The sequence below is a fragment of the Pseudophryne corroboree genome, chromosome 7 (assembly GCF_028390025.1).
Source record: "Pseudophryne corroboree isolate aPseCor3 chromosome 7, aPseCor3.hap2, whole genome shotgun sequence".
Classification (NCBI taxonomy): Eukaryota; Metazoa; Chordata; class Amphibia; order Anura; family Myobatrachidae; genus Pseudophryne; species Pseudophryne corroboree.
The window spans coordinates 502,817,319-502,832,371 of NC_086450.1; the positions used below are offsets into that span (position 1 = coordinate 502,817,319).

At 51.3% G+C, this 15,053-nt stretch overlaps 2 protein-coding genes across 8 annotated transcripts in view; one reads left to right on the forward strand and one right to left on the reverse strand.

Annotated features, from left to right (window-relative positions):
- The window catches only part of LOC134945802 (structure-specific endonuclease subunit slx1-like), a 94,243-nt gene extending 86,798 nt beyond the window's left edge, over positions 1–7,445 (forward strand). For all 3 annotated transcript variants that reach the window (XM_063935313.1, XM_063935312.1, XM_063935311.1), the window contains 4 exons: positions 3,405–3,764; positions 4,289–4,416; positions 5,695–5,779; positions 6,652–7,445. In XM_063935313.1, the coding sequence (XP_063791383.1) occupies positions 3,405–3,764; positions 4,289–4,416; positions 5,695–5,779; positions 6,652–6,681 (603 nt within the window). In that variant the 3' untranslated portion in view covers positions 6,682–7,445. The remainder of the gene's footprint in view (positions 1–3,404; positions 3,765–4,288; positions 4,417–5,694; positions 5,780–6,651) is intronic.
- A 553-nt stretch (positions 7,446–7,998) lies between these two features.
- Positions 7,999–15,053, reverse strand: part of SGF29 (SAGA complex associated factor 29) — an 88,055-nt gene continuing 81,000 nt past the window's right edge. For all 5 annotated transcript variants that reach the window (XM_063935309.1, XM_063935308.1, XM_063935306.1 and 2 more), the window contains one exon: positions 7,999–9,355. In XM_063935309.1, the coding sequence (XP_063791379.1) occupies positions 9,239–9,355 (117 nt within the window). In that variant the 3' untranslated portion in view covers positions 7,999–9,238. The remainder of the gene's footprint in view (positions 9,356–15,053) is intronic.

Genomic DNA, 15,053 nt, shown 5'->3' on the forward strand with positions numbered 1-15,053 from the left:
GATGCTTATTCTGTACTAGGTGCTTCATCGCGCGCTACGGGCGCTCTTCATACCGTCCCAAGGGGCTACGCCCCTTTAACCCTTGCATGCCTATATGGGGTTCAATATTTGTATTATATGGAGTATTACCTGCATTCCTTTGTTAGTGGTTAAATATTGCACAATGAAAGGGCGTGCGATGGTGAAGGAGGCGCAGCCCCTTGCGACGGCGTTAACAGCACCTGCAGGGCACGATGTACAGAATGACTGGGTGCGGGGGGGACTGCGGATGGGGGAGGGTGTCTGTAGATGGTGGAGGGGGGGCAGATGCGGGGGGGCCCGGATGGGGAAGGGTTGGGAGGTGCTGCGGGTGGGGAAGAGACAGAAGAGTGGGGGCTGTAGATGGGGGAGGGGTCCGGAGGCACTGTAGGTGGGGGAGGGGCAGGTGCAGGGATGTTGCGGATGGGTGAAGGGTTCCGGAGGTGCTGTGGGATGGGAAGGGCCGAGGGTGGGGTAGGGGGTCCGGAGGCACCGCGGTGGGGTCCGGAGGCGCTGCAGGTGGTGGAGGGGCAGGTGCGGAGGTGCCGTGGGTGGGTGAGGGGGGGACCGCGAATGGAGGAGGGTGTCTGCAGATGCTGTGGGTGGAGGGGGGCAGGTGTGGGGGGATACATATATGGGGGGTGGATGGTGGAGGGGGTCTGGAGGTGCTGTGGGTGGTGGAGGGGTGGGGGAGTGGGAGCCGCTGGTGGTGTAGGGGGTCTGGAGGCACAGCGTGTGGGGGAGGGGTGGAGTGTCGCATGTGGTGGAGGGGAAGGTGTGGAGGTGTGGTGCATTGGGGAGGGGTCTGGAGGCGCTGCGGGTATGTACCTGCCAAAAAGGTAGTTGGAGGGTATGCAGTAACGGGGCCAGGACAGAAATGACAGGGACAGGATAGGGGTGACAGGGCCAGGGTAGGGGCGGCAGGACCAGGATAAGGGGTGACAGGGCCAGGATAAGGGGTGACAGGGCCAGGATAGGGGTGAAAAGGCCAGGATAAGGGTGACAGGGCAAGGCCAGGGGTGACAGGGACATGACAGAACACAGGGCACGGGAGAGATTGGTATTAGGGACAAAACAGTGGTGACAGACAGATGTGTCTTACCGGAGTCACTGCTGCTGGCTGCTGCTGTTCCACTCCAACCTGTTTGGATCTGCTGCTGGTGGAGACTTGGCATGGTTGACTCTCTCAAGCTGGAGTCCTGCTTCCTCTGCCCGTCCGCATCCCTCCCCCCCTCCTCAGTCACACACCGCAGACCTCGCGCGGCTGCCGGGCACTGTGGTAAGGGGAGACTGGGAGTGACTGGTTAGCCCCCAGGAGACGCTGCGGCTGGAGGGAGGAGGGGGTCATAGCATGCACGCGGCGCGGACCTCGTGGCTGCCGGGCACTGTGGTAAGGGGAGACTGGGAGTGACTGGTTAGCCCCCAGGAGACGCTGCGGCTGGAGGGAGGAGGGGGTCATAGCATGCACGCGGCGCGGACCTCGTGGCTGCCGGGCACTGTGGTAGGGGGAGACTGGGAGTGACTGGTTAGACCCCAGGAGACGCTGCGGCTGGAGGGAGGAGGGGGTCGGAGCCTGCAAGCAGCGCGGACTTCTGCAGCGCTGCCCGCCGGCTAAAGTGTGTGAAGGAGCTGGGCGCACCTCACTGCGGGCGGCAGCGCTGCAGCTAGCGGTGGGGTTGCCGGGGGCTGGAGATAACAGAGGCAGTACGGAACCTGCACAGCGGCAGGTGCCCCACAAAACTGCAGCTAAGAAGCGTGGAATGTGCCAGAAAGTGACCCCGCTGAGTATGCTGATGTGGGGGGTCAAGTACACAGTGAGCCGGTGCCCGTCTGTCTGTATGGCATACCCCCTCACACACCCCCATACCTCCCAACTGTCCCGATTTTCGCGGGACAGTCCCATTTTTTGGGGCCTGTCCCACCCGCGGGCCGCAGTGTCCCGCAGTTGGGGGGGGGGGGGGGGGGGGCAGTTGGGAAGCTCCTGTACTCGCTGTTCTGCTTAGCATGCACACAGCGTCTATTTAGTGGAGACAGAGGGAGAGGGGGCATCAGGGGGTACGGATTAAGGGTGGGCCCAGGGGGTGCGTATCCCGGGCCTCACAGTTTTAGGGGGGCCCCCAGCTGGAGTAGCTCTGTCCCAGCTCTGAAGCTCCCCCGTCCTGCCAGTAACAGCAGCAGCATTGTGTTACAGTCAGCAGACGCTGCTGCGTGTTGGCAGGTCTGTGGTGTTGCAGGGAGGCAGCAGCCTCCCTGCTTTCTTCTGCCTGTGCGGGTGTGTAGGGGGGAGCAACCACCCCCTCTGGATTTATCCCTAGCTGAGGGGCTAAAAGCCCATAAAAAATAATAATAAATATCGGAATTTGCATAAGGGGGCGTGGCCACGAGACACAATTAGGCCACGCCCCTAAATCCACAGCAGGCACAGCAATGAGATAGGATTCCTGTCTCAAGTGCCCTGGGCCCCCCGGACTCATAATCCGCCACTGGGGGCATGCCAGCAGCTCACAGAGCGCTGGGCATGCCCCCTCACTGACGAAAACAGGGGCGTGGCTCGCGATCGCAGGTCCACCCGTGAAGCCACGCCCCCTTTCCCATTGGTCATGCCCCCTTTTTGCTGTGCGTGTGTCCCTCCTGCCTGAAGAAAGTTGGGAGGTATGCACTCCTGCCTGTGCCATGCCCATACCATCTGCTCCTGCTCCAAGTCTCCTATAGATTTGCCCAGATCTGTGACTCATTTGACTAACTCCGCCCAGTGTTTTGACTCCGCCCAGCGTTAGCAAATGAAGCACAAAGTCACAGATCTGGGCTATTATATAGGAGATTTGTTGCGTTCCTGATGGAACAGTGATGTCAGGTAACGACTCTGGCAATACCATCTGTGGTTTGTTATCTTACTTACTAAGCCAGATCTAATTCTGCAAGATAGGAGCCCTAATTCCCTTCAGTGCTGCTAGTCCAGTAACAGTTGTGGCAATAGGAGTAGTGTGCTACAGAGGAACCAGGGGTGTTTAGCTGAACCCAGGAAGTCATGCATTTGGAGGATAGAAAATACGTGTGTTAGTTGCTTGATTGACTTCAGTGCATTTCTCACCTGCAGCCTGGTGCAGCTGAAGGCATGTGGCTGGATCAAGCAGAGCAGCTGCGAGGAACTCCCTTAAGAAGGCAGGGTGGGAGTGTTGCTTGCCTGTCAGTCTGAGGGGGGAGGATTCGAAGGTATAAAAAGACTGTCTGGGGGCATTTATCTGGATGACCGATGCTGGAAATCTGGCCTGTGACTTTGGAGAAGGTCTCCATTAGTGATAGGACCATTTGGGAAGCCTCTGTGAAGAGTCTTATGTTCTTTCGCCCGCTGCCCGTTTACCCCATGTCTCTCTCTCTCTCCGCAGTTTGAGTGGGCATGGCAGCACCCACACGTCTCTCGCCGCCTCACTCACGTACCACGCAAGACGAAGAAACAGTCCAGCTTCGACTTCCACCTGATGGTCCTCTATCACATGTTGCGGGTGGCTCCGTGGAACCGTCTGCCCCTCACCCTGCGATGGCTTCGGCAAGAGTACCACAAAGAGCTACCCCCGCTTCTGCAGCCTCCCTTGCACATGCCCCTAGCATTTGGGCAGGTCAGGGCCAAGCCAATCGCTAAAGCACAAGGAGAGAAGGGTCAAGGGGAGCAAGGAGTGGCTGAGGAGCAAGTCCTTCACAGACTGAGCGCCCCACAGCGATGCCGGGTCTGCTTTAACAAAGTACAGGTGGGTCTCTATGGCATAAGGGTGGGGGTGCTATATAGCTGTGAGCCGGGCATAGTCAGGGTTTTCTGGACACTGGTGCAATGAAAAATGTAGTATTAGCCGTAGCAGGCAGACAGGAGTTACCTATTACAAGCTTTAGTAGGAGAATGACACGGTAATGTGTTGCTGTTGTCACGTCGCTACCTCCTGCTGTTAGTATACAACAGACTGTGACACACTGCATAAAATGAAATAAGTGGCCCCATCACATACATGGAGGAGAAAGCCTGTCCGCTCACTAGAGACCTTCCCCCGAGGCGTGAGACACTCTTCCTAGTGTATCGATAGGCCGAATCCTAGTTCTAGTTGTATGTAGGCCACGGATCTGCTTTCATTGGTCATGAAGAATAAACGTGGCTGCTGATGACTTATTACTAATAGACAAATGGCCGCTCGCACTCTATAAAGTGTAGTAAGAAGTCACTCGGCCACTGATCGTGTATCTGTTGGTATTTAACGTGTGATTCTGTTCCTGCCGTGTGCAGAGTGAAGATGACGCCATTCACTGCTTCCACCCCGGCTGTTCCCTGACCGCCCACATCCTGTGTCTTGCTAAACTCTTCCTCCAGCACGAACCCGGACACCTCATCCCCGTGGAGGGTCTCTGTCCCAGGTAAGGGGCTGCCTATCTGCGCAGGGAAACCGTTCCTATCTAATGACGCTTAAGGGACTATTTATCATGAAATATTTGTGGCAGATTCCCTGAAAACCCAGTTCAAATATTAAGTATCAATGAATGAATTAGGGACCACAGCAGATGTGTCAGATATTTGCTGCAACATTTCCGACAGCAGTCACAGCCCCTGTAGGTTTCTGTGGGGAATGCAATGCGGTCAGATTTACTGCTCACACTCTGGAGTTTGGTCCCCGCAGCTAACGCCATCGTTGTGCTGCTGTAGCCTATGGGCTGCACTTCGGAAAATTTGCCAGGAGAGAAGGTTCCTCTGGATCCCCCCCCCAGCAACGGTCGCCGCACATGCGTACTCAGTAGACTGCGCACATGTGCTGGAGACCGGTTAGAAGAGTGGAGACACCGCTAATGCGATCTCTTCACTCTAAGCACATGGCAGGGATGGGCTCCTTACAGCCGGCCAGTATTTTCCCATACCGCAATGTGATTTTGGGTATTAATATCGCTTGCAAATGTGATTATTGATAAATTGGCCTCTCGATGAGCTGTAAAGGACACGAAGTGAGCTAATATTGCTGGGAATGCAGCCTGTTAATTAACGGAGAACCTCACTGAGGTATGAGGCACTCTGTACACACAGCGGAAGCAGCCAGTATTCCTGAGTGTACAGCCTGTCCGTTCAGTGTGAACCTCGGTACATTTCTCGGAGGACTCTGTCACTGTTTCCTGAGTAAAATAATTGTGTGAGGCCAGAAAATAATACTGTGAGAGAGAGAAACAAAACTATTCATTAGCTCCTGTGCTTACACCTGTTACCCTGGATTAAGTGCCCAGAGCTGCACAATTACAGAGCAGCAATTACCCTGCCAGGGGTAGCAGGTAGCGCTTATGTCTGGTCACACCCTCCGTAGGTGTGGGCAGAACGGAGCATGAACTGCTGTCTCAGGACTGGATTTTGCCGATCGGCATAGAATCAAAGATTGTCAAATCGGTTTGGCCATCAGGGAAATGTATGGCCGTATGATAAACCTATGGGCAGGGACTGACGCTCTTACAACACTTACTAGAATTTTGTAGGAAGTAGTCACTACTCGTCAGTAAATTTCCTGCATTACTGGAGAAAATGTTCCATCCCCTGACAGGCTGTGGCCAGCGTCGTCCCTTGCAGACTGTGGGCAATGTATATGTTCCATGTGCGGACATTGTATGTCTATATGGAGACTGTTTTTGTTGACGGTCTCTCATCCTCTTGTCTTCCAGCTGTGGGAATTCTGTACTGTGGGGAGATCTGATCCGATACAAGAAAGGCTGCTATGGAGATTTGGAAGAGGTCTCAAACTCCCAGGTAAGAGAACCAACCCTCCCTTTCTTGTAACTCCGTCTCGGTAGCTGGTTCCTCTTCGAGCAGGGTTCTAGATCAGACCTGGGTATTGAACTGTTCTATCTTCTGGCCCATATTCTGGGTCTTCCAAGTAACTTAAGAGACGTACTATTTCTGACCATGCCCTTATGTATAAATCAGACAGACTGTAAGCGATAAATTTATTTTCCATTACCTAGGAGACTGCAAGATTCTCGCTCAGCCCCACTAGTAGTATTGCAAGATAGAGAAGCTCAGCCCGACAGGTCCTTACACACTGGGTGATTACACTGAAAGATATGAACGATCTCATTCATATCTTTCACTGTTTATGCACCAACGATGAACAAGGCGCGGCCCCGCGCTCGTTCATCGTTGGTGCTGGCACGTTTATGACTGCAAGCCATTATGGACAATCTTGTCTATATTAGCATGCAGGGCTATGGGGCCGGGTGATGGGGGGAGTGAAGAAACTTCATCCCCCCAGCTCTATGTCCGGCGGGCACCTCGGCTGGCAAATGGGCAGTTTGTAGGGCCAATAAGACTCTTTTCACAGATGTCCGAATGATAAATCTCCAATAACAGATTCAGTGAATACAGCACTGTGTGTATAGGCAGGGATGTCAAGAAGGCCATATCTGGTTGGAATATTTTTTACACCCTCTTTAGGGTACAGACCTTTACCTAAAATAACAGTTTAGACCAGTAATCAAGTTCGGTATTAAGAAGGTCAGTGGGACAAATGCACAGAAACCTGCAGCAGTGATCTGCAGAATCCTCAACTTCACTAGTCTGACTGCCCCCTAGTGGTTGTCTCACTACTCATCTTCTGCCATGTCCTCTTCTGTCTCCCACAGGCTCACTGGGTGGATGAGTTACACAACTGATGCCTGGAGTGATGACAGTGTTCTGCTGTCCAGGGAAGAAGCCCATTCCCCTGCTGGTGTTCTGCTGCACAGGGAAGACGTCTGTTCCTCTGCCGCACAGGGAAGACGCTGGTTCCCCTGCCGGTGTTCTGCCGCACAGGGAAGACGTTGGGTCCTCTACCGCACAGGGAAGACGCTGGTTCCCCTGCCCGTGTTCTGCCGCACAGGGAAGACGCTGGTTCCTCTGCCGCACAGGGAAGATGCTGGTTCCCCTGCTGGTGTTCTGCCGCACAGGGAAGATGCTGGTTCCCCTGCCAGTGTTCTGCCGCACAGGGAAGACGCTGGTTCCCCTGCCGGTGTTCTGCCGCACAGGGAAGACGCTGGTTCCACTGCCGGTGTTCTGCCGCACAGGGAAGACGCTGGTTTCCCTGCCGGTGTTCTGCCGCACAGGGAAGACGCTGGTTTCCCTGCCGGTGTTCTGCCGCACAGGGAAGTCGTTGGTACCCCTGATGGTGTTCTGCCGCACAGGGAAGTCGTTGGTACCCCTGCTGGTGTTCCTACTGCACAGGGAAGACTGCCTCCAGGCTTTTTAGTAAATCATTTTAGAACAGATTTGATTTTTTTTATACAGGGACTAAGGATTACAGCCCCATGCGGACAATATGGATATTTTATCCTCCCTGGGAACCCTAAACCTAGTTACGGCTGAGCACCTGTGTATGGATCTGCTCTTATTTATGCTGCTAATGAAAGAGTGAGTGGGAAATAAAGTCCCGTTTTATGTGTCGGCTGCTGTCATTTCTGGGGGGGTGGGAATTTAATGCTGGGAGCTGGATTTATTTCTCGTCCACTACACTGTGTAATACATTCTGATGCTGCATGCTCATTGGCTTATCCCCAGCCTGGCAGGGCATGGTGGCATTAGTAGTTCCCCAGGATTTAGAGTGCTACAGGTTGCCTCGCTGAGATAGCACATGTTGTTACAGAACACCTTTCCCATCAATTACAACCCATCGGAGCGGCGATGGTAAACAGAGGTGATGTCAGCTAAATGGGGGGCTTGGTGTGGGTGTGACATCACACGCAGCCGCCGTGATCAGACTGCACAAAATCTTTTCGTACAGCTCTGCTACACATGCGATCGCACATTTGCAAAGCGAAAATACTCTCCCCCTATGGGTGGCGACTATGCGAACGCAGGACTGCAAAAAAAAAAAATCCCTAGCGACCAGATCTGAATTAGGCCCCATGTCTGCTGTAGTGGTGGGCCAGAGCTGCGCACATACCGACTTTACATGGTACCGGGAGCTGTAGAAACACATCCTGCAGATATCTGGGTTGAGTATCAATGTTTTTATTGCAGCCAGATTTTAATATAGCAATGTGCAAAAAACAAATATACATTTAGACCATACATAAGACCTTTGCTTTTATATATACACATTTCAGCCCTTGTGGGACTATTGTACAATGACGCAGCCGGGCCCCATGTGACTATTCGTGGACAGCATACAGCATCCTTTTTCTGAAGGCTAATACATGAAAGGACAGCAGTGTAGAGCATATGGCGGAGTATGCAACACGGGCCAGTCTCCAACCCAGGATCTGGTGTACGTCTTGACCTTCCTGGGGCTAAATGATCTGCAGCCACCCGGGCCAGTGGTCAGTATACCACAAGACATTATACGGAGGAGGCATCATCAAGCTGATCCATATTTTGTACTGAGTAATGCTGAACGGTGCACAGTATTATACTGTAGTATGTAGTATTCACCGAGTTTGTGTGCTGGTTCCTGGTGGGATGGGAATCCGAGCCCCCATCAGCCAATAGTAAAACAATGATGGTGGAAGAAGATGTCCAGGATTCTAGACAGTGTCAGCGTTTTGTCCAGCCCCAGTGGAACATTTTATATACTCCCACCCAGCCACAAATCTCTCCCCATCACATATAGACAATCACAACACCTGCAGCATCGTCCTGTAGTACAGTAGTGGTGACAAGTGACTTCATACATCAATATTTTTACAGTAAAAAGGCAGCAAAGAAAATATATATACACACCGTGCTGTCCTATCAAATATTACATTATTCCGCTATAAAAATAAGTCTTGATACAGAGAACTAGAGGGACGGTTGGGGAAAATAGACGTATCTGTGGGTGGGGGATACAGTGGGCCATGTGCGGCAGAATTTTTTGGTAGTTATAAGATCTGGACTGATGGGTCCTACTCCCACACAGCGAGCCTGGAGGTAACCCAAATACGCGGGCACAGCAGGCGGATGTCAGGACGTCAAGGGGAAAGTACAGATTTAAGGTTGGAAAGAATGTCATTACTTTTATGTTTAGATATATTTTTAAACCTAAAAGCTCCATGTAGGAAAGGGAAAAAATAAATAAATCTCTACAGTATACACTGCTGACAGATCCACAGAGGAGGATAGACATAGGATACGAGTCACACACATAAGGCGATAACAGATTGTGAAACAGAAAAAACAACAGTTAAAACCCCTAAACAGACTTAGACCCTGCAGGACCAGTTCCATCACCGTACTGCAATGTGCAGAAACATTTCTTCACTTTTTCTTTGGCTCCTTGCAGGCGACCACATATCTCTGTGCCACGTTCAGCGGAGGAGAGTAACCATCGGCATAAGACGTGTCTTCAAACAGCACAGAGTAATCGTCCTGGGGCTGGGAGACAGAGGAGAGATATAGGCACAAAGTGCAGGGAGTTATGGTCCTAGGAGACAGAGGAGAGATATAGGCACAAAGTGCAGGGAGTAATGGTCCTAGGAGACAGAGGAGAGATATAGGCACAAAGTGCAGGGAGTAATGGTCCTGGGGCTGGGAGACAGAGGAGAGAGATATAGGCACAAAGTGCAGGGAGTAATGGTCCTGGGGCTGGGAGACAGGAGAGAGATATAGGCACAAAGTGCAGGGAGTAATGGTCCTGGGGCTGGGAGACAGAGGAGAGAGATATAGGCACAAAGTGCAGGGAGTAATGGTCCTGGGGCTGGGAGACAGGAGAGAGGAGAGAGATATAGGCACAAAGTGCAGGGAGTAATGGTCCTAGGAGACAGAGGAGAGATATAGGTACAAAGTGCAGGGAGTAATGGTCCCGGGGCTGGGATATCAGCACAAAGTGCAGGGAGTAATTGTCCCAGAACTGGGTGATCAGTATAAAGTGCGGGGAGTAATGGTCCTGGTGCTGGGAGACAAAGGAGAGATATAGGCACAAAGTGCAGGGAGTAATGGTCCTGGGGCTGGGAGAGCAGTATAAAGTGCAGGGAGTAATGGGAGACAGAGGAGAGATAATAAGATTTTGGTACTTACCAGGTAAATCCTTTTCTTTGAATCCATAGGGGGCACTGGAGTACTCTTGGGATATGGACGGTTTCCGTAGGACCAGGCACTGAATATTAAAATTTAGAACTCTCCTCCCCACCATATCCCAGAGTACCTCAGTGTTTTTTACGGAGCCGAACAGGAGCGATAGAGAGGTTGACAATGGAGAATTACATATAACAGAACGGACAACAATAAAGTTGACACATAATGTGACTGACAACTAAACAGTTGGCACAATAACCGATAGAACTTGAAACTTGAACCAGTCGGTGAGAATGTGTTACCATACGATTCCCTGAACTTACCGCAAACCAGGTAAAACTGCTCTGGGTGGGCGTCTAGTGCCCCCTATGGATTCAAAGAAAAGGATTTACCTGGTAAGTACCAAAATCCTATTTTCTTTTTCATCCACTAGGGGTCACTGGAGTACTCTTGAGACATACCAAAGCTTCCCCCGTGGGCGGGAGAGCAGTTTGGCACCTGTAACACTAGGCGGCCAAAGCTAGATGCTGATGCCGCAAACGTATCAAACTTGTAAAAGCGCACAAACGTGTGCACTGATAACCAGGTAGCCGCACGGCAAAGCTGCGTCGTAGAAGCCCCACGACCAGCTGCCCATGACGTTCCCACAGAACGTGTGGAATGAGCTGTTACTGATGTAGGCGGCTGTAACCGAGCATGAAGGTAAGCCTGACGTATGGTCAGTTTAATCCATCTGGATAAGGTCTGCTTAGAAGCTGGCCAACCAATCTTTGGTCAACCAATCTTGGCAGCATCATACAGAACAAACAACGTATCCGTCTTACGAACTGTAGACGTTCGGGACACAAACGCGTAATGCGCGTACCACATCCAAGGTTCCAGAATTTCCTGTCCACACGGGAACTACTATTGGTTGATTGATGTGAAAGGATGACACTACCTTTGGTAGGAAAGCGGGATTCGTCCGAAGTTCCGCTCTGTCATCATGAAACACCAAATACGGTGGCTTGCATGACAAGGCACCCAAATCGGAAACACGCCTTGCCGAAGCCAAGGCTAGTAGGAAAATTGTTTTCCAAGTGAGAAACTTAATATCCACTTGGTGTAAGGGTTCAAAATATGAAGACTGTAAGAAATCTAAAACCAGATTCAAGTCCCATGGCGCTGTAGGTGGAATGAATGGAGGCTGTACTCTGAGGACACCTTGCAGAAAAGTGTGTACAGACGGCAATAGAGCCAATCATCTTTGAAAGTAAATTGACAAAGCAGATACCTGCACCTTTAGTGTAGAAAAACGCAGTCCTCCATCCAGCCCCGTCTGTAGAAATAACAAAAGACGGGATAACCTGAAAGATGATGACGGAAACTTCCGATCCTCACACCAACCTATATAGGCACGCCAAATTCTGTAATAATGAGCTGCCGTAACTGGCTTCCTAGCACGTAACATGGTTGGTATAACCGATTCTGGAATGCCCTCTCTCCTTAAGAGGGCGGTCTCAGCAGCCACCCCGTCAAACGCAGCCGCGCTAAATCGGGGTAAAGGAACGGACCCTGTTGTAACAGGTCCGGACGAAGTGGGAGCGGCCAAGGCTCATCTGCGAGTAGTCCTCGGCGATCAGAGAACCAAGCTCTCCGAGGCCAATGAGGCGCCACTAGTATGACTGTGACGGACTCTCTTTTGATCCGTTTTAGCAACAGAGGGAGCAGCGGAAACGGTGGAAACAGGTACACGAGGCTGTACGGCCACGCGACTGTGAGAGCATCCACCGCCACTGCCTTTGGATCTCGCGTTCTGGACACATACTGGGGCGTTTGGTGATTGTGGCGAGATGCCATCAGGTCCACTTGAGGGTAACCCCACCTCTGGGCCAACATGTAAAATACTTCTGGATGTAATGCCCATTCTCCTGGATGAAAATCCCGACGGTTGAGATAATCCGCCTCCCAGTTGTCCACTCCCGGAATGAACACTGCCGACAACAGCACTTGGTGACGCTCGGCCCAACTGAGGATTCGAGCTACTTCTCGCATTGCCATGCGGCTTCTCGTTCCTCCTTGTTTGTTGATGTATGCGACCGCTGTCGCATTGTCCGACTGCACCTGGACAGGCTGAGACCGAAGAATGTGCACTGCTTGTCGTAGCGCATTGAAAATTGCCCGGAGTTCCAGGACATTTATAGACAGCAATCTTTCGTGAGCTGCCCAGAGACCCTGGAGCTGACAATTTTGAACTACAGCTCCCCAACCTCTGAGACTCGCGTCCGTCGTTAGAATTATCCAATTCCAGGCGCCGAACCGTTTCCCTGCGGTCAGATTGTGTACTTTGAGCCACCAGAGTAGAGATACCCTGGCCCGTGGCGACAACCTCACTCTGTGGTGAATCTGCAGATGCGAGCCCGACCACTGTGCGAGCACATCCAGTTGAAAAGGACGCGAGTGAAGTCTCCCAAACTGAAGCGCTTCAAAAGCCGCCACCATTGTGCCTAAGAGGCGAATGCACAAATGTACCGAGACTGTGCGTGGCTTGAGCACCAATCGAACCAGATGACGAATGATCTGTACTTTCTGTTCTGGTAGGTAAATTCTTTGATTTACCGTATCGAGAATCATACCTAGGAATTGCAGACGTTGAGACGGAATCACATGTGATTTCTTGAAGTTGACAATCCAACCGTGCTGAACCAGGACATCGTACGTTAGCAACGCATGTTGGAGGAGCATCTGTTGAGACGGAGCTTTGATGAGCAGATCGTCCAAGTACGGAACTATTATCACTCCCAGGGATCTGAGATGAGCTACCATCACAGACATCATTTTGGTGAATACCCGAGGCGCTGACGAGAGGCCAAACGGTAGAGCCGGAAACTGGTAATGGTTCTGCCGGATTGCAAACCGCAAGAACCTCTGATGAGGTGGCCAAATCGGAATGTGTAAATACGCATCTTTGAGATCCAGCGCAATCATGAATTCCTGTGGCTCTAAACCTGCAATTACCGACCGCAGAGATTCCATCTTGAATCTGTAGTAAGTGACGTACTGATTGAGGCCCTTTAAGTTCAATATTGGCCTGACCGAGCCATCCGGCTTTGGTACCACAAACAGACTGGAATAATAACCCTGCCCCTGTTGGTGTACAGGGACCGGAAACAAAACTGCTGACTCCAGCAGAGACTGAATGGCAAGTTGCAGAACCGCCCGTTTGTCGTCCGACACAGGCAGTCCTGTCTTGAAAAACCGCAGTGGCGGGAGACAGTCGAACTCTATTTTGTAACCTTTGAGCACTAAATTGCGGATCCACCCATCTGTGGACGTCTGGAACCACGCCAAATGGAACGTCTGAAGGCGTGCTCCCACAACTGGAGATCCAAGATGGGCTGGGAGTCCGTCATGCCACTGGCTTGTCGGTGACCTTAGCGTCTTGACGACTGGCGTTGGTTTGTTGGAAACCACGCCCTCGACCCCGTCTACCGGCCGTGGCTGGTCCCCTACCACGGCCTCGAAAGGGCTGAGGCCGAAATGATTTGAACGCTGGGCCCGAGTATTTTCGCCTAGGCGCCGTTGGAGGCAATGGTAAGAAAACAGACTTACCACCCGTGGCCTCAGCAATCCATTTGTCCAATTCAGGACCAAACAACTTCTTGCCACCGTAAGGTAACGCCTCTATACCTCTTTTGACCTCCGCCTCCGCTTGCCAAGAGCGCAGCCAGAGTGCTCGTCGTGCTGCAACTAGCGACGATGAAAGGCGAGAAGTGAGCTGACAGACGTCAGTAGAAGCTGTACATAGATAATCAGCAGCTTCCCAGATTTGATCAGCGAGAAGTATAAGGTGATCGTCATGTAGGGCCGACTTGAGAGTTCTGTTATCCATACCATGAGCGCCTTAGTTACCCAAATGCCAACCAACCCAGGTCTAAGCAACACTCCTGCTGCTACATACATGGATTTTAGCATAGCTTCAATTTTACGGTCTGAAGGGTCTTTAAGCGTAGTAGCCGTTGGTACTGGTATGGTTAATTTCTTAGTAAGTTTAGACACAGACGAATACACCAATGGCGGATTCTCCCATGTAGCTGTCACAGACTCCGGAAACGGGTAACTAGACTTAAATCTGCGAGGTATAGAAAACCGTTTATCCGGATTCTGTCGTGTTTCCAGTAACATCTTATTAAGAGATTCCGAAACCGGAAAACACATCGGAGTCCTCTGTCGTTTAGCAAAGACGACTTCATCATTTGTCAGAGGCTCCTCAGATTCTGTAAACCTCAGAGACTGACGCACCGCTCTGATGAGATTATCAATGCCTGGGCTGTCAAAATCTTCACTATCGGACTGCTGGTCTACTTCGCCCTCCTCACCGTCATCTTGCGCAGTGAGGTCTGGCATAGAATCATCAGACTGTAACATAGCAGAAACTGGTAAATCATAAGACAAATAAATTTATCCCTACTACCCAAAATGGACTTAGACCGTTGGCAAGGCTGAGACCCCTCCGGTAGTCCTAGCGGTCTCACCCTAGACTCAGATCTTGCCGCTTCCCGCTCCTGTCGAGCAGCGGCCAATTCTGATTGCAATCCAGCCATGACATCTGCTAGCATAGCCCATGGAGGGTCCGGGGATGAAACCGGCTTAGACAGCGGAGCAGAGATTGTATTTGTAGCTGAATCCACAAAACATACTGCGCATGTGGTAGAACCATCCGGTAACACACTGTCACAGACATGGCAGTGCTTTTTTGGTTTTGCCGATGCCTTACTCATTATGCAGACAGACAATACAACATACAAAGACAGACAACCTGCACGACTCAGTAAATAGTACTAAGGTGTCATATATATATATATATATATATATATATATATATATATATATATATATATATATATATATATATATCTCTATCTCTCTATCTCTCTCTGGCAACGTGTAGTGCACGTGGCCAGTACTATATGAAACTGATCCCAAATTCCCACCAACAGCCCTGCGCCTCCGGTGGAGTAGAGATGTAGTACAGGAACGTTCTGGAATCACAAACTGGAAGACAGGAAGCAAGATTAAA